The following is a 24,565-nucleotide window of genomic DNA, read 5'->3' on the forward strand; positions in this document are numbered from 1 at the left end:
TTCAATATTTGAAGTCTTGCAATGTAATTTGCCACAGTAACAAAAGAGAAAAACCATATGATTATCTCAGCAGATGCAGAAAAGGTATTTGATTTTTTTTAAAACCCATAAATGAATTTTTTTTTAAATTAGCAAACCAGTGGCAGAAGGGATCTTCCTTAATCTGATACAGAGTATTTGCTGAAACTCTTAACAAATAATATACCAAATAGTGAAGTTCTAAAAAATTTCCAATACAATCAACAGCAAGTCAAGGATAATTGTTAACACTGCTTCCCTTGTATTACAGGTACCCACCAGTGCAAGGACCTGTTTAGACATCTCCATAATGCAGTAAGATGAAAAAAAGAAGTAAGCATAATGATTGCATTGAAAGAGATGAAATTGTCTATGGGATGATAGTTACATAGCATATACTTACGAGGTATTCTTTAAATAGATCCTTAAATTTGAGTTGATTATTTAAATAATTTCTGTTAGGAATTATTCACAGGGGAGGCAAAATTGCAGAGCCATTAAGTAGCAAAGCTCGGCCTGAATCTCAGGCCTTCTAAGGTTGTCACCTGCCTTGCTCTTGTCATTTGTACCATAAGGAAGTAAGATCATATTTCTTATGGTTCCATTTTCATTTTGCAGCCACATCATCACAGTTGTGCCTTGATTATCTTGAGGAGCCTCCCTACTGATGCCCCAAGGTTCCTCCCCACTCACGGAAAATACATCTTGTACCTGTTGCCAGATCAATCTTCCTTTTGGATCATTGGCACTTCAGAACTCCTTACATATGACACTGGGGAGAAAGCAGAATACTTTACCGCCACTTCTGCTTCTATAGAGTAAACCAAGGAACCTAGTATTCCTGGTAGCTCCACCCCCTTATTCTTCCTCATGCAGGCTGAATGAATAACCTACTTGGTGGATGATTGCCTTTGGTCCACATTTCTCAGTTGGCTGGAAACTAATCTCTCAAAGTTTAAAACAGATTGAACATGAGGGATTTGTTCTACTTGTACTTTGCAACTTTGGTGGTATCTCCTCCATTCACTTTCCTTAGGACAGGAAGTTATCAAGCCCATTTAGGTGATCATCTAAAGCTGTATCTTCTAACCATTGGTAATAAAAAATATTTTGTTTCTCCATCTGATTTTTATCATATTTATCAAGAATGTATGTTTAGAACTTGGGTGCCACCTATTTGGCCCTTGCAGAACCCCCACAGCTACAAGCCATAGGCCAGGATTCAAGACCTACCAAACTTGGATTTTAAAGTAGAGAAGGAGTCAGCGTTGTGTTAAGCTTAACATCAGAGAGCAGCTAAAACTGGTGTGGCAGTCGTAGCAGAGGGCCATGGTTCTCAGCCACATTTCCACACTAACACCACCCGTCAGTAACAGTGGTTCGCTATTGCCAAGATTCTCGACCAGGAAGCAGTGCACACTTCTAGGATGGCATCTCAGAATCTGTGGGGGAAGATGTATGTTGATTAAGTGACAATAAAACGTGATTTTAAATACCCCTCCAGGGGAGCCCTCTGTATTCTGCTGGCCCCATGAGAGGCAGTGACCTAGGCACCGATTCTCAGCGCTACCAGTTCAGAAACCCAATTTTGTCAGCTCATCCAGTGATAATTGGACTCTAGGGTATTGAGTCACACAACTCACAGTCACAGGAGGCTGATTTACAATCCAGAATGTCAATTAACCAATTTAAAATGGAAGATACAGCTTCCCAGCACTTGAACTACTCATGACCCCTTTTCAAACTACTTTCTAGTACCTAGATGTCTGAAAACCAAATTAGTAGCTAACTAGGAGAGGTTACGAGAAATCCAGACTGATAAAAGACCTGGTTTTCAATTCCAGTTCTGCCACTGACTTTGATCTCAGACAAGTCAAAGCCTTTTTGAATCTGTAAACTTGACACAAGGTAGCCTGCATTGTAAAATTGTCAGAATTGATGAGCACATAGGGTAGTCCTTTAATTAATTACAACACATTTTTTACATGTAAGAAACTTACCAAAGTATAGGAGATTCTTTTCAAGGATATATCACCTATTCTGGGGCTTGCAGCAGAATCTTTGCTCTATTGGAGAATATATCATTTTTTTGGTAAACTTGGTACACAAGGCTAGATATACTACACTTCGTGCCAGATTCTTGCTCTCCATCTTGTTCCTTCCCGTAGGCACATTATACACTACCACAATGTGTTGGTCCTAAATCACATAATTTATTCTTCATCTTTTAAGCCTACTGCTTCCTGGGACCAGGCTGCTTCTAGACAGCACCAGAGTTTCCAATTCAGTAGGTCTGGGGTAGGGCCTGAGAATTTGCATTTCTAACAAGTACCCAAGTGATGCTGACCTAGGGACCACATGTCAAAAACCACTGATCTAGTTCAAATGGCAATGGTCTGAGCTGATACAAATACAATCTGCTACTTCCCTGCTACTAGTTTGCATTCACATAGTATCAACACATGAATACCTGTCCTTTCCCCTCTTGGGTAGAAGTTTACAATATTTGTCCTCGGATCTCAGCTTTAGGGATTTGCCTGAGCTATTCTCTCTCAGCTGTATAGACTCATCTCTCTCTGAGCTTTATCACCATGTCTTAGAGCTCTTTTTTAAGATGCGATGTCATTTAGAAATATTTTCCTAATAGCAGGGAGTGCTTCATGGTACTTGGATGGCATCACTCTCAAGCAGGAAGGGAATTAGACAACGGGCTCACTTGATGGAAAGCTCCTTGAGGGCTGTGTCTTCTAATAACTTTTTATGCTTAGGTTCTAGCACCAAGTGCCCAGGCACTGTTCTCAGGGACCTGTACATACTGAGACATATTTAATCCACATAACACTCCTGTAAATCCCTATTATACAGACGAAGGAACTGGGGCTCAGGGAAGTTGAATGACTTGTCTGAATTCACACAGTTTGAATGTATGAGAGCCAGGATTTGGACTCAGGCCATTTGACACCAGAGTATGAAATCCTAACCACTATGCTAGCCCATATAATATGATGCTTAGTAAGTTTGTTCAGTATTATGAAAGGCTATATACTTCCTACTTGACAGAAGAAAATTAAGTCAACAAGGACAGTCAACTTCAACTTTCTCCCCTCTCCAGCCTATAAACTCATGGATATGTATGTGTGTCCCTACTTCTTTCCTCCAGTCTCATGAAAGTTTTCTCTTTCTTTCTGTTCAAGGCCAGTCCTTTTCTATCTCCTTAACCCTGCCTCTTCCCACCTTTTCTGGACTTCATTAGTAACTTGGAACTCTCTTCTCCCAACCCTCCCTCTCCTCACCCATAAACTTGCTTGGACATCTAAGGAAATTCCTCTTATGGGACCCAGCATTTACCTCTCCTGCCTCCATTCAACCATTACCTCCTCCCATCCAAGCTTCTTGAAAAAACAGTCCCCACCTCTTAGCTCCTCTCCTATTCCTGTCTCAGTAGATGACTGTTAGATGCCCACCCTCATATGCTACTTCAACTGCTCTCAGCAAATTCACCTTTATGTTTCCAATTGCTAAGTGTTTTCAGTACTTATATACTGAAATTCTATGCTGCATTTGATTGTTCTCTTCCACCTTGAAATTCTATTCACTTGGCTTCTTAGAAATGGTTCTGCCCTCTGTACTCTACCAATTCCTCTATCCACTCTCCTAGTTTCAAATGACCACCTCTTGTAATGGAAAATTTTTGTATCTAGTATCTTAGTTGTTTTAGTATCTAAAGGATAGGGGGAAAGTCAATTCACATTACCTTGTGCAATTCTCTCTGTATGGATTATCTATGTATCTGTCTTCTCATTAGATCTTAGCTACCTGAAGGCAAAAACTCTTTTCATCCTTATATCCTCAGCTCCTCATACATCCTGCCACGGTAGGCTTGCAATAAATATCTGCTGAGCAAATTACCCTTTATAACTTTTGCCTTGCAGGGGTCCAAGCAGTTTCTGTAGACATTTCCAAATGTGTCTAGAAATACGTAAAACACTGTACGGAGTGTTCTAGATGTTCAGAGAAGGGAACTGCATTTTGGGCTGGGTGAGACATTGTGAAGGTGATCAAATTTGAGCCAGAAATAGTTTAAAGTCCAGAGGTGGGAACGGGGAGGGAAGAGTACTAGTGCTTGACTTCCAGGTCAGGGACTGGCAGGCAGCAACTGGAGTGCCTTTGTGGAAAAGTAAGTTTGGATAAGGAAAGAATAGAAGATAAACTTAAAAAGCTGGGTAGGACAGGTGGCAGGGTGCCTCAGTTGGTTAAGTGTCTGCCTTTGGCTCAGGTCATGATCTTGGGGTCCTGGGATGGAGCAGGAGCCCCCTGCTTCTCCCTTTGCCCCTCCTCCCACTTGTGCTCTCTCACTCTCAAATAAAATCTTAAAAAAAAAAAAAAAGCTAGGTAAGAAATATAAAATGGACGGTCTGAGGCTAAGCTGAAGAGTTCTGCCTTTATTCTGTGGGCAAGTAGGAGTCTACCCTGAAGAGGGTGCTCAATGTTCCTAAGTAAACCTAGTGGGAGAACATCCACCGGACTGTAGCCAGGCTACACGAGAGGTGAGGAGACCAGTGGGACATTCAGATGAGCAAAGTGAGAGACTGATGCAGTGTGGTAGCACTGAAGACAATAGAGATGGTACTTGACAAATCAAATATGTGTGTGTGTATACACATGCATGCATATGTATACACCAGTCCTCCAGTCTCATCAAAGTTTCTCTTTCTTTCTGTTCAAGGCCTTAACATCTTTGAAACCTTAACATTTTTTTTTAATTTTTATTTATTTATGATAGTCACACACACAGAGAGAGAGAGAGAGAGAGGCAGAGACATAGGCAGAGGGAGAAGCAGGCTCCATGCACCGGGAGCCCGACATGGGATTCAATCCCGGGTCTCCAGGATCGCGCCCTGGGCCAAAGGCAGGCACCAAACCGCTGCGCCACCCAGGGATCCCCAAAACCTTAACATCTTTGAAACTGAAATGCATCTCATGGTTAATTGCATGTCTTAACTGGTAGCATCTCTTCTTTCCTAATAACCATTTCCTATAAAATAATGGCGTATCTTAGAGTTGATATTGTCCTAGATTCAATGAATATATCAGGATGTGAACAAGAAATAAAGAATTCAAAGGCAAAGTTTTAAACTTGGGTGCCTGGAAGAACCCTTATTCCTAATAGAGAAGGAAGGGTGTTTGTTTCTTTGGCCCCTGGGTAGGAGTCTAACCAAATCTTCCATTTGAACAATGACCTAAAGACAATATTGTGGCTCACCTACTTTCCCCACCTGAACTAATTAATAACTAAAAATAAGAGGAGTCTTATTAGTGACAACTTTAATATGAACATGTGTTTGACCCTCAAGAAACATTAATAACCTCAAGGGAGGAGCGAGTTGCCATTGAAAGATGATGCTTAGGGATGGATGGCATGCAGTTTCTGGATCCAGTCGATACTCAAATACATCAAGGCAACTGATAACATTAGTCATTTGAACAATCGGTACTTCTTCAAATACTGGTTCACTTCTTCCTTGGGGTAAGGACGGAGCGCAATGCAAGTGGCGATGTTCTCAGGCTGCTCCAGCCACAGCATGTGGTCAATGTTCTTCTGTTGCAGGGTCTCAGCCAGCTCCTTCAGGGTGCTCTCATCTGCAGCCTACCAGTGGCAGAGCAAAGAACACCGACCAAATGGCCTACTTAGGAAGTATCAGAAGGCAATGAAAAAACAAGCATGGGGATGCCTGCATGGCTCAGTGGTTGAGTATCTGCTTTAGGCTCAGGGCGTGATCCAGGGATCTGGGATCGAGTCCCACATTGGGCTCCCTGCAGAGAGCCTGCTTCTCCCTATGCCTATGTCTCTGCCTCTCTCTCTGTGTCTCTCATGAATAAATAAATGAAGTCCAAAAAAAAAGAAGAACGAAAAAACAAGCATGGAAGGGGTTCCTCTTGACTGAAATTGACTGAAAGTAGAACAGTTCTCTCAACAAAGGAGCCTAAAGCACATCTCCAGAAGCAACAGCTCACTGCCCCTTCTGCCATGTTCTCTCTGTAGGCCCTTAGATAAGCAGCCTGGGGGCAGGACAGGGAGAGGCGTAATATGCCTGTTTCTAAAGTGGAAAGATTTTTCTCTTCTCTCTTGGGATGCTGTATGTGTTGTCCGTAATTATGCTCTGTATTTTCTACTTCTCTTATGGTGGTGCCCATACAGCTATCCCTAATCCTTCAGCCAGCTCTGACTTTAAGAGCTGAGAAGGATATGACACTAACAGCATGTTACCTCCATCTCCATTCTCCCTTCCCACCCAACCCCACCCAAACCTGAAGGGTTTTCCTTTTGCTGGGATAGTTCCTATTTCTTGGCTCAGAGGGCAAACCATTCCTCCCACATCTTTCTCCAATTGTTTCTCATCATCCTCATCACCACACTGACTCCTATTAACAGTAAGTGTTAGAGCTAGCACTCAGAAAATAATTTGTGTTATGTGGCCTTTTTTTTTTTTTTGCCTAGTAAGGCAGAAGCCACTCCGATAACTGGAGGTTTGTCCTATCAAATTAGAGGAGGCCAAGACTGTCACTCTATATCTAGAGTCTTCTGGACACAGCCATGCTAGAGGCAAACCCATGGACTTCTGCCTCCTTCTTCAGCATCAGACAGCAGCACAGGACAGTGAGTTAGAGTGAGTCCAAACTTTTGCTCTGTCCCTTAGTGACTGTGCGGTTTTTATTTTTAAAGTAAGCTTTAGGGGATCCCTGGGTGGCCTGCCACCCAGTTTAGAGCCTGCTTTGGGCCCAGGGCGTGATCCTAGAGACCCAGGATCGAGTCCCACATCAGGCTCCCTGCATGGAGCCTGCTTCTCCCTCTGCCTGTGTCTCTGCTTCTCTGTGTGTGTCTCTTGTGAATAAATAAAATCTTTAAAAAAAATAAAAATAAAGTAAGCTCCACACTCAGTGTGGAGCTCAACTGGGGGCCCAAACTCAGGACTCTGAGATCAAGACCTGAGCTGAGATCAAGAGTCACATGCCTAACCTACAGGGCCATCCAGGTGCCCCAGTGACTGTGTGATTTTGATGAGTTACATGACTAAGCTGGGCCTTTCTTTCCCCTTCATAGAACAGGGATGATAACGCTTCCTAGTAGTAGTGACGATTCAATGGAATTAGGCTCAGACTAGTGTCTGGCACATAGTAAGCGCCCAATAAATGGAGTTAGCCTTGGCATGTTCTTCTATTTTACTGGTCTTTACAGCTACAGCATCACCTTAATTTAATCCCTGGTGACTCCTTGGTCCCTTTCCTGAGTTACGGCTAACAACTAGGAATCGCCAGATGTCTTTGACTTAGAGGAGGTCACCTAATCTCTGTGGGCTTTAGATCTCTCTGAGAAAAGGGGTAAATATATTATCTGCCTGAATGTAAGGGAGGAGGGATGTCTGAACCAGATGATTTATTGAGGCTCTCTTCCTATAAAAAGAGTCTAAATAAAAAGCTATCTGCTTCTTTTCCATCTGCTCAGATTCTTGAGATATTTTCCCACAGGTTATTGCCTGATATTTTACTACCCAACAGTTTTTCTCTTGAAAGATCATCTGCTCTTGCCGGCTACCCATAAAGGGATCACCCCACCCAAGGGTCCTAGTTTGTTTAAAATAAATCTTATAGTATAAAGTAAAATATGTGCTTAATGTAGAAAACTAAAAAGAATAGAGAAGCATTAGAAAATAACCAAAGTCCCACCACCTGCTTAATATTTGGATGTATTTCCTTAGTTTTCCCTCCCCAAATTTGTATCATTTTTGTATAGAATACAGTTCAGCTCAGTAATGAGCACTCTTCCATGCCAACTAAATATGCTCCAAAACCATGATTTATGCGAGCCTTATAATAGCACATTTTATGAGCATAAAATGAACCAATCGCTAGTGTTGGAAATTTGGTAATTTCCACATGTTTTTACTATTATGAAGTGCTCCTGTGAATATTCTTGGACTATACAATGAATGCTCTTTGGTGCATCTGAATTATCTTCCTAAAATACGTTTCCAGCAGCAGAATTGACACACGGAGAAAGGTTAAGGGTTAAGATCTGTCTGGCCATCTGCAAAACACCGGTGGTGTCTGGTATTTACGATGCTAAGGTCAAGTTATAGGAGCTACACATTTACTTTCAAATAATGAGGCGTCATACCCTGGCAATGCTTCATTTGGACTTCGCTGGGCAATAAGGAACCCCGTGTCCTGGTCCCTTCTGCAGGGTTTCTCGGGGGAGGGAGCGGCCGGTAGCTCGGGCCGCAGGGATAGAAGGCCGGCCCAGGGCACAGGTACAAGGGCGGGGCCTCGTTCCACCTGCCTCCACCCTCCCAGGCCTCTCCCAGGAGGGACGCTCCCCTAGAGCGGAGGGGTGCCGGAAGCATCAATAACCCGCCCGACGTCCACACTTCACAGTCAGGCCCGGTCCAGCCACGGAGGGAGGGCGCAAGCCCCTGAACCCCTTTCCGAAACTTAGAGGTAAAGAACTCCTCCCCACTAAAGCCGCACCCACTCAGCGAGGTTACGCCTCGCCTCAAGGCCACACCCACTTCCGGTCTCGACGGCCTCGGCACCCCTCCCCCTCCGCCGGGTGCCTCACCTCGAGGACCACCTTGCGCATGCGCCCCAGGTCCTGGAGGTAAGCGGCCGTGTGGGGGTGGTCGCGATGAAGATGCAAGGCCGCAGTGGCTGCGTGACAGGCCTGCGCTACTAGTGCGCCCGCTGGCCAGGAGAATGGAGCTTGCGATAGATCCTTTCGTAACACCAAGTATTGGACTAGGATCTGCGGCTCTGCGCCGGAGGCCGCCATCTTCCGGGCCCACAGAAAGGCCGGACCTACTCCCCGGTGCATGCCGGGATGAGGGAGGGGCCCCGAGCGCCGCCATGTTTTTGTACGGTGGGGACGCAAAGCACGCTGGGTCCGACTGGTTTGATTTTTGAAGGCGTGAAGGGCGGGAATTCTCATCCCTGTGGTGCGTGAGCGAGAAGCGCGGAGGAAAGGAGACGGAAGACCCAGTGACGGACAGGACCGTGACCAGGGTGGAAGGCTGTCGGCCTCTTAGAAAGCCGTGTTGTGGGGCGCGCGCAGGGCAGGTAGACGGGGACACCGCCGGCGGGGACCGGGAACGGGCGGGGCGGGGCGGGGGGGGGGCGCTGGTTCTTAGGGTGACACTCGGACTGTCCCGGGGCCGACGGTGCGTGCCTGACTTGTGCGCGGCTTCCCGTGAATAGGTGTGACTTTCTTTTTTTGTCTTTTACCAGCAAGGATATCTGGGTCCCTCTTACCGCTTGCCTGCACAACTTCATAGGAGGGCCTGTGGAAATCTAAGGAGATGGAGTGGGCGAATGACGGCAAGTCCAAAGGAGGTATTCCCCGGGTCGCCTTTCCCCCTTACTACTGCTGCCGAGATGACCCCTAGGTCAAAAGAGCCCCTTCCTCCAGTGAAGGATGTATGACCTGGCCTGTTTGGGAACATTTTGGTGAAAGGAGCAAAAAACATTGAAGACTCAGAGGGACAGGCAGCTAAGATCATTCATCGCATAGGAAAATTCTTCGAATATTTGTAGGTTCCAGCCCGTTTTTACACCGATAGGGTGTGTTCATGACATGCTCAGTGTTTATATTCAGAGCTACAGGTTAGCCAGTGAGCTCTCTTTTCAGGATTTTTTTTTTTTTTTTTTTAATTTATGATAGGCACACAGTGAGAGAGAGAGAGGCAGAGACACAGGCAGAGGGAGAAGCAGGCTCCATGCACCGGGAGCCCGACGTGGGATTCGATCCCGGGTCTCCAGGATCACGCCCTGGGCCAAAGGCAGGCGCTAAACCGCTGCGCCACCTAGGGATCCCTCAGGATTTTTTGGGGGTCCCTTACGCATTACACCTGTGAAAGGGTCGGTGCCAGGCAGTGACTTTTGGTGTTGGTTAGACCTAGGTTGGAGTCCTAGCTCTGCAATTAGAAATTTCCTGGCTTTGGGGCAGCCCCGGTGGCCCAGCGGTTTAGCGCCGCTTTGGGGCCGGGGCGTGATTCTGGAGACCGGGGATCGAGTTCCACGTCGGGCTCCCTGCATGGAGCCTGCTTCTCCCTCTGTCTCTGCCTCTGTGTGTGTGTGTGTGTGTCTGTCGTAAATAAATAAAAAATCTTAAAAAAAAAAAAAAAAGGAAAGAAAGAAAGAAAAAGAAATTTCCTGGCTTTGAGGCACCTGGCTGGCTCAGTGGTTGAGCACCTGCCTTCAGCTCAGGGCCTGATCCCCTGGGGTCCTGGGATCGAGTCCTGCCGGGGAGCCTGTTTCACCCTCTGCCTGTGTCTTTGCCTGTCTCTGTCTCTCATGAATGAATAAATCAAATCTTTAAGAAAAAAGAAATTTCCTGGCCTTGGGCAAGTTGTTTTGCTTTTCTCTGCCTCAATTTCTTCATCTGGAAAATGGAGGCAAATAATAGCCTTAACGATGGTGGTTGTGGAGATTAAATGAGTATTCTCTTCATGCTTTAATTCTTTTTTTTTTTTTTTTTAAGATTTTATTTAGACACAGGCAGAGGGAGGAGCAGGCTCCATGCAGGGAGTCTGAGGTGGAACTCCATTCGGGACTCCAGGATCATGCCCTGGGCGGAAGGCAGGCGCTTAAACTGCTGAGCCACCCAGGCTGCCCCATGCTTTAATTCTTTACATGGTTTGCAAGTAAAGCATCTAGCACAAGTGTCTTAACGTGTAGGAAATGTTCAGCAAACGCTTTGTTAGACTGGATTGGCATTATGAAACTGACCTTTCCTAAATTGGTCCTTAATCTCTTGGGAACTAGGATTTGCCTCAATTTCTGTCCAACCATGAACTTGTTTTCCTTTTCTAATACCCAGTAATACTGATAGGCAGTTCCCTTTAGTGTGTATCTTTATAGTCCTTTGTGAATAATACTTTTTTTAAGATTTTATTTATTCATGAGAGACACAGAGAGATAGAGACACAGGCAGAGGGAGAAGCAGGCTCCCTGTGGGGAGCCTGATGCAGTATTCGATCCCAGGACCCCGGGATCACACCCTGAGCCAAAGGCAGATGCTCAACCACTGAGCCACTCTGACTTCCCTGAATAATACTTTGCAGAGCTTCAGAGTATTTAGTTTAAGTCTCTCTGAATGTCTAAATCCAAAGAGATATGCATTAGCACTTTGGGAATACATGCATAAAAGCCAATTTAAAAAATAATTCTGCATTTTATTTTAAAAATGTTTTTAAGATTTTATTCATTTATTTGACAAAGCACAAGCAGGGGGAGCAGCAGGCAGAGGGAGAAGGAGAAGGATCAGCACGGAGCCAGACACAGGGCTTGATCCTAGGACCCTGGGATCATGACCCAAGCAGAAGGCAGACACCTAAGCAACTGAACTACTAAGGCACCCCTAATTCTATATTTTAAAAGTTTCTGAGAGACCCTGAATCTGGTGACCCTGTTTTCTCCTAAGTCCTTATTATCATGGGTAACTGAGATGAGTTTTATTCAGAAAATGCTCTCTTTAGGCATTGTCCTGGTCAGAGACTACTTGTACATTAGTGCTGAGCCTAAGAGGTTGCTTATCATTGATTTCTGTTGTCAGCTCCTCTGGTTTTATAAATTGTGGCTAATGTCTAACATTTTAGTGGGCTAGGTTCTGAAAAAAGAGCCACCCTGTGTTCCCCACTGAAATGCTTCCTGTTGCCAGAGTTAGAAATCCCCAGCTTCTTGTGAAATTGTCTTTTTACTTTTCTCAGGTGTTTTAGCTCACTTGGAAAGATTAGAGATTCAAGTGAACAGATCTCATAAAAACTTAGAAGATCCACAGAGAGCACAGGCAGTCGAACATGCTCTCAGGACCAAGATTCATAAACTGAGATGTCTACGAGATGAGCTGAGAAGTAAAGTGAAGCGACGTCAAGCCAGAGTGAGTGCAGAGGTGACATTGTAGGTTTTCCTGGAGTGTAAAGAACAAGGATCATCTGGGAATTAGTACATTTGGATAATGAATTTCACTTGTGTTCTTACTAGATTGATTTCAGCCCTTGACCTCTCAAATGATCCATCCTGTTGAATCAGCGAATACCAATATCAAGCAATAATTTTCAGACGCTGCTGTTGGGCCTGGCAAGTTCTTTGTAATAGTCTTTTAGCCTGCACTCAGAGACATGAGTGTTACTTTACTCTCAGCCTGACTTGAGTCATTGGCACTTTTGTCATTAGTGCCATCTTTCCCTTACCCATGCTTGATACCATGTAGTGAACTTTGATTCTTCCCTCTTTTTAGTTTTCTCTCTAGCCCAGGGTCAGTCAGTAAGACCTGTCAAATTTTCCTATAGATTGTCTTTGTACTTCAAGTATTATCCATATATTATGTGGTAAGTATTTACTAGGTGATTTGAATACCAGGATCATTATAGTAGTCTGCTAGTTGTTTCTCTTCCTGTATAACTAGTTCTCCAGTAACTCTTGCACAGCCAAGAAAGTGCTTCATAAAACACTATATCACTGAACTTTATATAAATGTAAAAAGTATAAACTCTTTCATGTCTGACTTTTTTTTTGCTGAGTGTTTTATCAGATTCATCCAAACTGGTGCAATATAGTTATTCTTTTTTATTGGTATATAGTAATTTCATTTTATGAATAGTCCACAATTAATTTACTTAATTGCATTGTTGGTGACATTTAGGCTAATTAGGTTGTTTCACTTGGGGGCTGTGAAACATTCCTGTTCCTGTCTTTTGATGTAAAAATATGTACTTTTCTATTGGGTGTATACCTTGTAGAATTTGCTAGGTCACATGGTATGTATATTATCTTTAGTAATACTGCCACACAGTTTCTGGAAGTGATTATACCAGTTTTATATTCATAGCATCAGTGTATAAGATTTCCATTGTTTTGCATCTTGATACTGTCGGCTTAAAAAATTTGTCCCTCTGTGGGAGTGTCATAGTATCTCATGGTGGAGTAATTTGCAATTGCCCGATAACTAACACTATTAAAGTACCTGTATTGGATACTTGAAAGTCTTCTTTTGTGAAATATGCTTTTTGGCTTCTGCAAAAATTGTATAGTCTATCTCTTACTGAATTGTAGAGTCTTTACGTATATTGGATATGAATTCTTCAGTATATGATGAATCTTCTCTTAGCCTGTGGCTTGCTTTTTTACTCCCTAATGGTGTCTTGTGATGAAAAGAAAGTCTTCATTTTAATGAAGTTTGATTTAGGAATCTGACTTACTGCTTTTTGTTTTCTTTTAATAAATCTTTGCCTAACTTATGATGATAAAGATGTTCTGTGGTATTTTCTAAAAGCTCTATTGTACTTTCTACTTTCAGAATTATAGTCCATCTGGAGTTGATTTTTTTGTGTATGGTATGAAATAGAGGTCATACTTTTTTTGTTTTTCCATATGGCTATCCATTGCATCCAGTACCACTTTCTAAAGTCCATTCTTAAAAATAAATAAATAAATAAATAAAGTCCATTCTTTTCCCACTGTTTTGTCATGGATCTTCGGGTCCATTGTGAGTCTGTTTCTGACTTCTGTTCCATTGGTCTATTTGTGCTTGTACCAGAGGTTCATTTATTCTTAAATGTTGACACCTGTCATATATGTTGTCTCCTTCAGAATTATCTTGGGTATTCTTGGCCCTTTGAATTTTACATAAATTTGGGAATCAGCCATCAGTTTCCAAAAACCTATAGTTTTGATTGGGATTGCATTGAATGTATACACTAATTTGGAGGGAATTGAAGTATTTTCAGTATTGCATCTTCTAGCTAATATACATGATATATCTTCCCATTTATTTAGTTCTTCAGGTTCTCTCAGTATTATGTATAGTTTTATGTGCAGAGATCTTAAACATCTTTCATTATATTTATCTTTATGTATTTGATTTTTCCTGTTATTACTGTATATGGCAGAGATCAGCAAACTTTTCCTGCCTAAAGCCAGATGATCAACATTTTAGGCTTTGTGAGCCAGTTGGTATTTATGGGAGCTGCTCAGCTCTGTGTTTTGTGAAACAGCCATAGACAATATGTAAATTAATGAATGTGCTCCAGTAAAACCTTACTACAAAAATAAGTATCAAGTTGGGTTTGACCCACAAACCACATTTTGATGACCTGTGATAAATGGTATTATTTTTTAGAAATTTTATTTTTAAATTTTTATGTAGAAATATATTTGATTTTTGTATATTGACTTTATATATCATAACATTGCTAAATCTACATTAATTCTATTTATCTCTCTATTCTTTTGGGATTTCTACATTTGGAATCATGTCATATGCAAACAATAAGTTTTACTTCTTCCAACCCTTGTAACTTGTTTTTCTTGCCTTATTCGATTAGCTAAGAAGATCTTCAGTATATTGAGTAGAAATCGTCTTAGAGTCAGCCTGTTTGCTCTATATTTCTTGTTCGCTAGAGTTTTGTGATCAGGTCTTGAATTTCTTAAATATTTTTACTGCATATATTAAGATGATCATATGGTGATACACATTGATTGGTGTTTGAGTGATGATGGCTTACATTTTTGGAATAAACCTAATTTGGTTTGATGTGTAATCCTTTCTATATAATGCTGAATTATATTTGCTAGTTGGACTTTGACATCTAAATTCATGAGATTATCTTGTGAAATTTTTTTAATATCCATGTCAGGTTTTGGCATCAAGTTTAACCCAGTCTCAGAAAGCAAGTTGGGGTGTTTTCCCTTTTTTTCTATTTGCTGGAATAGCTTCTATAAAATAAATGTGGTTTTTCCTTAAATTTTAATAAAGAATTACCTGGTAAAGCCCTTCGGGACTCTTCTGTGGGAAGGTTTTAAATTTATGACTCAATTTCTTTGATTAATATAAATCGACTAATTTATATTAATATTGTTAATATATTACTATAAATATATAAATATTATTATAAATATAAATTAATATAATTTTAATAGGAATTGATTGAATATAAATTTCCTATTTCCTCTCGGGTCATCTTTAGTAAGTTGCATTTCTCAGGGAATTTGTCCATTTCATCTAAACTCACATGTTAAAGTTGGTCAGTAGTATTGTCTCATTTTTATTCTGATGCTAGTAATTTGTGTTCACTCTTCATTCTTTTTCTTTCCTTGGTCAGTTTTGTTAAGTTTTATCAATTTTGTATTAATTTTATTAAAGAACCAAGTTTTGGCATTATTGATTTTCTCTATTATACATTTGTGTTGTATTTTTATTAACATCTTATCATTCTACCCTTCCTTCTTTTTGGATTTAAGTTGCTTTTTAGCTTCCTGAAATGAAACCTTAATTGATTTTTTTTTTGTAGTCTTTTCTCTTTTTTGTATGTGAGGTTATAAATTTCCCACAAAGCATAATGTCTTAGTCAATGTGGGCTGTTGTAACAAAAATACCATAAACTGGGTGGCTTATCAGTAACACATGTGTCTCACAGTTCGAGAGGTTGGGAAATCCAAAATTATGGGCCTAGCAGGTTCAATGTCCAGTGAGGACCTGGTTCCTCATGAAGTCTTCTCATGTAGCCTCATATGATCGAAGGGGCAAACTAGCTTTCTGGGGTCCCTTACATGGGTACTAATCCCATTCATGAGGGCTTCAATATTGTGACCTACTTACCAGCCAGAGGCCCTACCTCCAAATACCATCACATTGGGCATTAGGTTTCAGTGTATGAATTTTGAAGGATACAAAGATTCAGTCCATAGCACGTGGCTTTAACTATATCCCTTAAGTTGTGGTATGTTGTTTTCATTGTTTTGTTCACCCTGTACTTATCCTAGACTTTGCTCACACCCTTTTCTTGTTCCTCTCACAATACTCTCCATTTCCACCAAGTTGTAATTGTTCTTCAGGCCAGCACAGTTTCTACTTCTGATTCCTGGCACTGTGACCCACAAGGTTCTTCCTCTGTTGTGAATTCATAGCACTAACTGGTCATTGTAGCATTTCTTGAGTTGTTATACAATAACTACACTGCACTTAGTTTTCTTTTTACTTGTGTGAGGCCAAGGACCCCTTGCGGTGCCCCTGTCCAGTTTGGTTTGCTGCGTACTTTGCAGGTTAGAGCATCTATTGCTAATGAAGAGCCTGATCAAACACAGGAAATCAGTGAGCAAGAAGTTGCGGAAAGAAGACAGGAAAATGTGAAAGCTATTCTGCAGGCATATCGTTTTACAGGTATAATTTATTTTCTGACCTATTCCAGTCTGAGTCTCTTGCTTCGAGTGAGTTGGTTTGCTATATGTATCATTAGTCTTGGACTTATTTCATGAGCTTAGATTTTGCCTTCCTCAACATACACACACCAAGCTGGCATACTATTTGTAGGCATCTTGACCTACAAAATTGGCCTCTTTTTGCGAAGGCTGGTTGGGGGCTGGCTTAGATTATTCATTTTAGCTATTCAGTGTGTGTGTCAGAACTTGTTTTTTTTTTTTTTTTTTAATTTTTTATTTATTTATGATAGTCACACAGAGAGAGAGAGGCAGAGACATAGGCAGAGGGAGAAGCAGGCTCCATGCACCGGGAGCCTGATGTGGGATTCGATCCCGGGTCTCCAGGATCGCGCCCTGGGCCAAAGGCAGGCGCCAAACCGCTGCGCCACCCAGGGATCCCGTGTGTCAGAACTTGTACTAGAACTGCCTTTGCTTGGGGATCCCTGGGTAGCTCAGCGGTTTAGTGCCTGCTTTCAGCCCAGGGCATGATCCTGGGGTCCCGGGATCAAGTCCCACATCAGGCTCCCTGCATGGAGCCTGCTTCTCCCTCTGCCTGTGTCTCTGCTTCTCTCTCTGTCTCTCATGAATAAATAAATAAAATCTTAAAAAAAAAAAAAAGAACTGCCTTTGCTGCTGGCTGGCTTAATGCCACTGGTCAAATAGTTTGAACCCATTAAGTCTCTGTTTCCCCATGAAAATGGGGGATCTATCCTGCCCATTGTCTATGCATAGATTGTAGAAGAAACTGAACATTGACACTCAGAAAAAGAAGTAAAATGAAAATTTCAAAATGTTTTCCCATAATTTGATATTAGGATGTTTTTTTTTCCACCATTCTTCTGTGGTTTTAATAACTCACATTCAAAGTGAGCCAGAGTAAGTGAAAAGAGTCTGTGATGTCCTTTCAACACATTTGAACATGTACTGTATTTATGAGGCAATGCTGAAGCGAATGGAATGTGCAGCTGAAGAAGATCCTGCCTTTGCTGACATTTGCTGAGAGGTGTTGCCTTGTTTGCTTCAGGGCTTAGTGGGAAACTGACCAGCCGAGGGGTCTGTGTCTGCATCAGCACTGCTTTTGAGGGAAATCTGCTGGATTCCTATTTTATCGACCTTGTCCTACAGAAGCCACTTTGGATACATCACCATTCAATTCCAATCTTCATTCCCTTGGAGGAGATATCTGCAAAATACCTGCAGACTAATATTCAGCGCTTCCTGTTCTGTCTTTGTGAATACCTAAATGCTTATGCTGGAAGGAAGTACCAGGCAGATCGACTTCAGGTATCTGTCTGGAATCTTACATAGCATGTTATGAGCCCAGAATAGGCTTAAAAGGGGGTGGGGAAGGGATCCCTGGGTGGCGCAGCAGTTTACCGCCTGCCTTTGGCCTAGGGCGCGATCCTGGAGATCCGGGATCGAATCCCATGTCAGGCTCCTGGTGCATGGAGCCTGCTTCTCCCTCTGCCTGTGTCTCTGCCTCTCTCTCTCTCACTGTGTGCCTATCATAAATAAATTAAAAAAAAAAGAAAAGGGGGTGGAGAAGGCAAATTTTCTTCTGTATTTTAAAATATTTTATAATTCTGAGCCAGATATTTGACCATTATCCTTCTCATGTGTGTTTCCTATTTATATACAAGCTATTGTCCACCTCCTTCCCCTGTTGAAACTGGATGCTGTTGAAGTGTGGGTACTGCTTACAGGATTATTCACTCCTGAATGGTGATCCTCAGGCTTTTATACTTGACCCTTTCTTCCTTCACAAAGTAGTGTAGTCATACCTCATTTTATTGTACTTTATTGCTCTTTGCAGATACTGCATTTTTCTACAAATTGAAGGGTTGTAGCAATTGTTGAGCAAGTCTATTGGTGTCATTTTCCAACTTGTTCACTTTGTGTCTCTGTCACATTTTGGCAATTCTCGCAATATTTCATACTTTTTCATTATTTGTTATGGTGATCTGATCATTGATGACTCACTGAAAGTTCAAATGATGGTTAGCATTTTTTAGTGAGAAAATATTTTTTAATTAAGATGTGTAATTGGTTTTTTTAGACATAATGCTATTGCATACTTAATAGACTACAGTGTAGTGTAAACAGAAATGTCCTGGGAAACCAGAAAATTCATTTGACTCACTTTATTGCAGTGGTCATGAACTGAACCCACAGTATCTCCAACATATGTCTGTATAGTTTCTATGCTTTTAATTCAGTGGGTATATAGAGTACCTACTATGTGCCAAGTGTCTTGCTGAACCTTGGGTCTATATAGATGCAAAGCAGAAAATTACATAGGGGAGTACTATCCATCTTTGCCTAAACTCTGGCCTAGCTTCTCAGGGTTGCAGTGGAGCTAGTTTTGGGGTAAAACAAGTTTTTTTAAGTAGACAGGAAATGAATGCAGATAAAGAATAGGTGACTTTTATAAGTTAGTGCCTCCCTCCCATGAATTTAGAATGACTCTGAAGCTCTTGGTTGTTAGTTAAACTGATATGAGAATGCAGACACAAAGCATTTTAGCCAGCTATACAAAGACAACATATCTCCCTTTTGTCCCCAGGCTCTGGCCAATTATTTAGCACTTCCTGCAGGCCTTCCTAGGATGCTGCCAACTCTTAGTTATATTTTAAATCTTTATCATTAGTTCTTTTTACAGACTTTTCTCTGTCCTTTAAGTCTCTGAAATTTGATTCATGGGCCCTATTTTTGTAGATATGTTTGAAGTCACCACCACTCACTGCCTTTGGAACTATAATCATCATATACTTTGTGTCTTGATCCCCACCCTCTTCAGAGTGACTTTGCAGCCTATCTCGCTCGGCCCTTGCAGAGAAACCCACTGTGCAACTTGCTGTCATTTACTTACAAAGTGGAGCTGCGGGGTCAGTTCCTGTTTTGTGCTAGACTGCTGTATAAGGACCTCACAACCACCCTCCCAACGGACGTCACCATTACCTACCCAGGTGAGAGGAAGATGCCTCAATGAAGAAATAACGTGCTCTGTGTGATTCAAGTTAAATGAAACATAGTAAAATAGGTAGACTATATCAGTTGGACCTCTGGAGACGTATTCTGTTAATTGACTAGAAATTTACTAAGATACAAAGAATATTTTCCTTTTTTTTTTTTTTAACCATTTTTCCTCTCTTTTGTTAGTAGCAAACATAATTACCCTAGTTCCCACCTCCTTTGCTCCATCCAACTCTGCCAGTGTTCCATCAGTTTGTGATTTGTTGTCATTGGAGACCCCTCTTGAAAAGAGACAGCTAATGAGGCTGAGTCATAGGGTTACTTGTGTTGAAGAAGGCCAAAATACTCATTTCACTAAGAAGCCAATTAGACAAATAAGTATACACTTAGTTCTCTAGAGACTCTTCTGTATATGGGAATTTCTTACGGCTGGCTGAGTTGTGTTATTGTTTTAGTTAAATGTACCATAGTCATGTGACATGGGCAATAATGAAAAATAGGATCAAATATTTTTAGGAGGTGGAAGTTTTGAAGCTGCCACAGATTTCACACCATAGGTTTTAGACTTCTGACAGAGTCTGGGTCTCAAAATTTCATTTGGTCTCAGTTCTAGAGCAAAAAAACAGGTTACATGAGTCCAGAACATCAATGATATGGGTTCTGATTCCCTCAATTTCACTAAAGGAGATTGATATGTTTTAGAAATGGATGCATTACCCCCCTCATGGGAAGAACAACGAGCATCTCATGAAAATCTGTTTTTTACGAAGCCCTTACATCAAGTTTTTACTTCATTTGCAAGAAAAGGAGAGAAGTTGGATGTGACCCAGGTCTAGGATACTATTTTCATTGGGAACACGTCAAAAGTGAGTAAAATAATACTGTGCATAGTCCCAGACTAGGTCCTAGGAACTGCAAAGTATTGAAAGGCTCAGACCCCTGCCTGGGGACTGTCCTTGCAATGAGAACAGACACCCACCTCATCAGGGTGGCAGGGGGCAAGTTTGGACGGTGGAGGTATTGAGCATATGTTTTAGATGAAAATCATAATGGTTTATGGGGCAGAAGGCATTTTGTGAAAGGGAGTTTGTACCTTTTAGCTAAAAGGTATGTTTAGCTTTTAATGAAAGAAAGCTTTAAGTCTGCCTTACTTTGAGACTTTTGCAGAGAAAGTTCTTAGAACACTCTAGATTCCTTATGTGACAGGAATCACACGGTTAAGGAGAAGGTATGTTTGATCTTTATTTTGAAGCTGTTTGTTCTAGGCTACAGTTTTATAAAGAATATGGAGAAAGTACTGTGGCTATCAGGCTCTATGTAGCTAATACCTTGTTCTAAACATGCTAGTAGAGAGTTTGTATGTATTAAGTCAGCTATAAAGAAGCCTGATTGGAAGTCTGCTCAAACTCTGGTAGTAAACGGAAGCAGACCCACACTCCCTTATCTCTCTCCTGCAAGTTCTCAGCTGCATGGTTATTCCAACCCCCCAACCCTTGCAGTCTTCTGATCTCAGTAGTGGATCCTTTCTCCTTAATCCTGGCCTCAGCCTTGCTGACACGTTTTGTTCCTTATGGGGATATGTATAGGGATGGTGCTCAGATGTGAAAGCCTGTGTCTGGCAGGGTCCAGCGATTTCAATGCCTGTCCTCGCTTTGCCCAGTCACAAATAGGAGTCTTTACTTTCCTTCCTGCCCTGGACCCAGAGCTGCATCCAGGCCTCTAATGTGGTCACTTCCTAGACTTGTTGATCGGGAAGCAACCTACCTGGTGTGGATGCCCAGGGGACAGGTAGGGTCAGCTTGGACCACCATTTAGAGGAAAGGAGTTTGAGACTAATCACATGTCTTAGTTCAGGCTCTTGCCTTTCAGGCATGTGGTAAGGATGCATGGTGTGAGTTAGCAAAGTACTTAACAGAATTCTCACAGTGATCACATTCAAGTTGAATAAAGCTTTTAATAAAACAGTCTTGTTCTTTATCAATACCTGTAAATTCTCTTTTAAAGCAGTAGCAAAGGCGACTGTAGCAAGAGCTCAAGAGGCAAGGCAATATCGGAAAGTGGTTTTTTTTTTTTAACAGAAAGTTAAAAATATAAATGTAGAAGATCTGTTTATATATTTTTCTCTCAGAAATAAATTCCCTTTCCCTCCCTCCCACCAGGTAAAAGGATATATTGCACTTTCTGCTCTCATGACTAAGGTGGCAGGGGTTCCAGAAGAACCTTTCAAGATTATCAGGAACATCAGCATGAGGGCCAGGTCACCTAACCTGGACCATATGGAGACAAGCAGGTCTCCAGCTTGAAAAGGCTGCTTCCAGGTGAGCGCTGGGGAGCAGAACACTTGCCTACTCAGCCGCCAAGTCCTCTTCTGAAGTACAGCTTTCCCACCTCTGCTCCCAGCCTGGAAGCAAAGGCTGCTTTGTTCCACCCCGGACACATTTCCTACTCACAGTGGCCATGGCCTCTCTGGGGGAAGGAGGGCTGGTCAGACCCAGGGCTCCGGAAGGATTGTTCCAGTACTACGCCTAAGACCCCTACTCTCTGAGGAAGCTGCAGGCACACTGAGGAATAGTATGGCCATCCTCAGAGCTCACGTATCCATGAACAAATGAAGGCTTGAGGAGATTTTTAAACCTAAAGTCTATGTGAGAGTGCACTTCAACAATTTGGGAATGTTGGGACTTGGTCATTTGTCCTTTCCCAAGGCCTTTCTTTGACTCCAAAAAATAGATTCTCCCTTCCCATTTGGACTGTTGTGGGGCTAGAGGCCATTCAGGAGTTGTCCACCACCTGGTGGGGCAGGGTGACGGAGGAGCCATTAGGGAAGGCAGCTGGCTTGTCACGCCCCTTCAAGAAAAAGGTGAGCAGCTCCCCCTTCCCTTTCACAAAGATGGGCCCTCGCCTCACAAAGCGGAAGCCGTACTCTCGAAGGATGGCTTGTGTTTCTTCCACCACCTGTAGAAGGAGAACATAGTGTGGTCTCAGACCAGGACTGCCCAGAGGTATCTGCATGTAGCCCACAGGTCCCAGTGAGCCCATCTGTCATGCTCTTCTCCAGACCTCTTGGGCCAAGCCCCTTATTCTATATACCAGTAGGCACAGGGTGGTTTGCCTAAGGTCTTTTCCTCTCCCAAAGACTGTGATGCTGCCACAGAGAACCCATGGCCATCTTCTGGGGACAGTAAGCACTCCCTGTTCTTTGTCTCCTGTCCCTACTCTGAGGCACTTTCTAGCCCAACCCAGGTGACTCCATTCAGGGTGACTTCAGGGGGGAACTGCTGGAGGCACAAGAGGTTAGAAAGTTCTTACCAAGAGGCAGGATAGTCTAAAGAAGAACTTAAATTTTAGAAAGCGGGGCGAAGTATTTCCTCCCTTCTACTGAGACATCTCTTCCCACCTTTGCCTGTAATCTCCCAGAATTACCAGCTTGCTACTCTGGGCTGACACAGAGGCAGTGGTGCATGGCAAAATACACCCTGTCCCGATTTTTTTCCCATCCCCTGGGTCTGAGCACATGCTCATCTCTGTTGCTGGACCTACCTGAATGTTGCCCATGACCCCTGTGGACTCCATCCTGCTGGCCACATTGACAGTATTGCCCCAGATGTCATAGTGTGGTTTCCGGGCTCCAATGACCCCAGCCAGTACCCCTCCTTTGTTCATGCCTGGCGGAGAAGCAAAACATTGAGTACAGCCACGAGCTGTATTGTCATTATCCCATCTCAGAAGCCACCAGCTCTAATGGAGAATTCACCACCTGACCCCAACCACTGAGCAAGCTCCTGAGTCTGTTAACCTATTCCTCATGAAGCTTGTCTCTAAGCCACCAGAGGGCAAATATGTCTCCTCTTTATCCTGTCCTGGCCAATGTGGTAACTAATTTATGCAGTATGGAAGTTCCGGTGTCTTGTGACCTCCCCCAGGATGAGAATCCCTGCGCCTCTTCCTACTCGGGGCAGCAGGGGACATTAACTCCCAACAGGCTGGACCAAGGTAGCAAAGCTCTCTGCAGGCATGGGGGATTGCTCGGGGAGGTAGACAGCCTGACTTCCAGCCATACTCAGAAAGCAGGCTAATCACTGTAAGCGGTGTGGGACACAGCTGACCATCATTTTGTCAGATTGCAGTCGTCATCTGGGAGAGATCCCTAAGGTCCCATCCTGAGCTGCATGTGTGACCCTCCCCAACCTAAAAGCCTCAGGGCTAAGTCTCACCCTACCTGTCAATTTGCTGAGTCCCCTGCTTCAGAGGGAGCCTTTCAGGGGCACACAAGCTGAAAAATGCTTACCTATGCGCAGCATAAAGTTGTTGAAGGATTGGTTGTTGATGTTCGTGAGTGTATCCTTCATGGCTAGAGCAAAGTCAGCCAGATCAGCCAGGTGCTGCCAGCGCTCTTTGTCTGACTTCTCCTCCTGTGCCAGGGAGCAGCAGGGAGTCAGGAGCCAGTATCAACACCTTCCTCCTCCTCCAGCATCTGGAGAATTCTGCATCTCCTTGTTAAAGGCCTTATTTTCCACTTCCCACAGAGACGTCGGTGACTGCTGCCTCTGCTTGCCACTGACTGTTCACCTGGATCCCTTAGGGTCCCCAGGTGGGGAAGACCAATCCTCCCCAGCCAAATGGCTTCCTGTCTGCCATGTATCTGATCAGGAGTCCTACCTACCACATCATTAACCTTGCCTGACCTGGTCTCTTAGGTTTGGGATAGTTCTCATTTTGATTCCTTAACTAGATTATAAACACTTGAAGGCCACAACCCTTTTTAAACACATTTTTTTAGCCTTGCCAATAAAATGGGAGGTGGTAATAGTACTTACCTCCTATAGAATGGTTTTAAGATAAAACAAGATGATAATAGCTTAAGAAACAGCTCTTGGGACCAGGGTCCCCACAGCTCATTTCCTTTCCTAGTAGCTAAACAACTAGCTGCACAGGTCTGATTTAACAAAAGAACAGGCTGATGCCAGCCAGTGTGCTCTGAAGACCCCTTTTGTAACAAAACTCCCAACCTGGATGTTTTCATTGTTACATAATCTTATGGACAGTTTCTACTTCCTCCCTAGTTCTTTCAAAAGTCTAGAGCATGAAGGGAGCATGGCCACTGTTGGAGCAGCTTCTGCTCTAAGCTGTGCAACAATGGAGGGGTCATGTATCTGATTATTTCTCTGCTCATTAAACTTTGCCAGTAAACCCGATTTTAAATTTGTATCACGTGGTGCTGGTGGTGTATATGGGTGACCCACTGGCACAGCAGCACTCAGCAGGGTCCGCTACCCTTGTAACTCCTTGATTCACACATGCTAGATGTGGGCTGCCTCTCTCTCAC

The 24,565-nt window shown here is 42.9% G+C and overlaps 3 protein-coding genes across 11 annotated transcripts in view; 1 reads left to right on the forward strand and 2 right to left on the reverse strand.

Moving 5' to 3' along the window:
- The first annotated feature begins 299 nt into the window (after positions 1-299).
- Positions 300-24,445, forward strand: CENPO (centromere protein O). 8 transcript variants are annotated; one of them, XM_038560942.1, is made up of 9 exons: positions 8,623-8,674; positions 8,979-9,129; positions 9,298-9,402; positions 11,778-11,947; positions 16,111-16,228; positions 17,291-17,550; positions 19,064-19,232; positions 20,010-20,105; positions 21,399-24,445. In XM_038560942.1, the coding sequence occupies exons 3-9, from the start codon at positions 9,369-9,371 to the stop codon at positions 21,434-21,436; spliced, it is 885 nt and encodes a 294-aa protein (XP_038416870.1). In that variant the 5' UTR covers positions 8,623-8,674; positions 8,979-9,129; positions 9,298-9,368; the 3' UTR covers positions 21,437-24,445. The 8 variants fall into 8 exon arrangements, with proteins under 8 accessions (XP_038416869.1, XP_038416867.1, XP_038416870.1 ...); XM_038560943.1 differs by having other exon boundaries at positions 8,627-8,674; positions 9,298-9,387; positions 19,942-20,105; XM_038560938.1 differs by having other exon boundaries at positions 8,631-8,674; positions 19,942-20,105.
- Positions 5,327-8,909, reverse strand: PTRHD1 (peptidyl-tRNA hydrolase domain containing 1). Its single transcript, XM_038560946.1, has 2 exons — positions 8,636-8,909; positions 5,327-5,665 (listed from the first exon to the last, which is right to left on the reverse strand). Exons 1-2 carry the CDS (start codon positions 8,885-8,887, stop codon positions 5,495-5,497), a joined length of 423 nt encoding a protein of 140 aa, XP_038416874.1. The 5' UTR covers positions 8,888-8,909; the 3' UTR covers positions 5,327-5,494.
- ADCY3 (adenylate cyclase 3) overlaps positions 21,169-24,565 on the reverse strand; it is an 85,076-nt gene continuing 81,679 nt past the window's right edge. Inside the window, exons 19-21 of one of the 2 annotated variants that reach the window (XM_038560937.1) lie at positions 23,528-23,651; positions 22,780-22,904; positions 21,169-22,194 (exon numbers count right to left, since the gene is read on the reverse strand). In XM_038560937.1, the coding sequence (XP_038416865.1) occupies positions 22,012-22,194; positions 22,780-22,904; positions 23,528-23,651 (432 nt within the window). In that variant the 3' untranslated portion in view covers positions 21,169-22,011. The remainder of the gene's footprint in view (positions 22,195-22,779; positions 22,905-23,527; positions 23,652-24,565) is intronic. The other variant, XM_038560936.1, reaches the window with a different exon arrangement.

Source organism: Canis lupus, chromosome 17 (assembly GCF_011100685.1).
Source record: "Canis lupus familiaris isolate Mischka breed German Shepherd chromosome 17, alternate assembly UU_Cfam_GSD_1.0, whole genome shotgun sequence".
Taxonomy (NCBI): domain Eukaryota; kingdom Metazoa; phylum Chordata; class Mammalia; order Carnivora; family Canidae; genus Canis; species Canis lupus.

Coding starts and splice junctions, on each gene's coding strand:
- PTRHD1 (XM_038560946.1), bottom strand. CDS start 8,887: ATGCACCGGGGAGTAGGTCCGGCCTTTCTGTGGGCCCGGAAGATGGCG. Junction 5,666..8,635: donor TGCGCAAGGTGGTCCTCGAG/GTGAGGCACCCG, acceptor TGCCACTGGTAG/GCTGCAGATGAGAGCACCCT.
- CENPO (XM_038560941.1), top strand. CDS start 9,369: ATGGAGTGGGCGAATGACGGCAAGTCCAAAGGAG. Junction 11,948..16,110: donor TGAAGCGACGTCAAGCCAGA/GTGAGTGCAGAG, acceptor CGTACTTTGCAG/GTTAGAGCATCTATTGCTAA. Junction 16,229..17,290: donor GCAGGCATATCGTTTTACAG/GTATAATTTATT, acceptor TGTTTGCTTCAG/GGCTTAGTGGGAAACTGACC.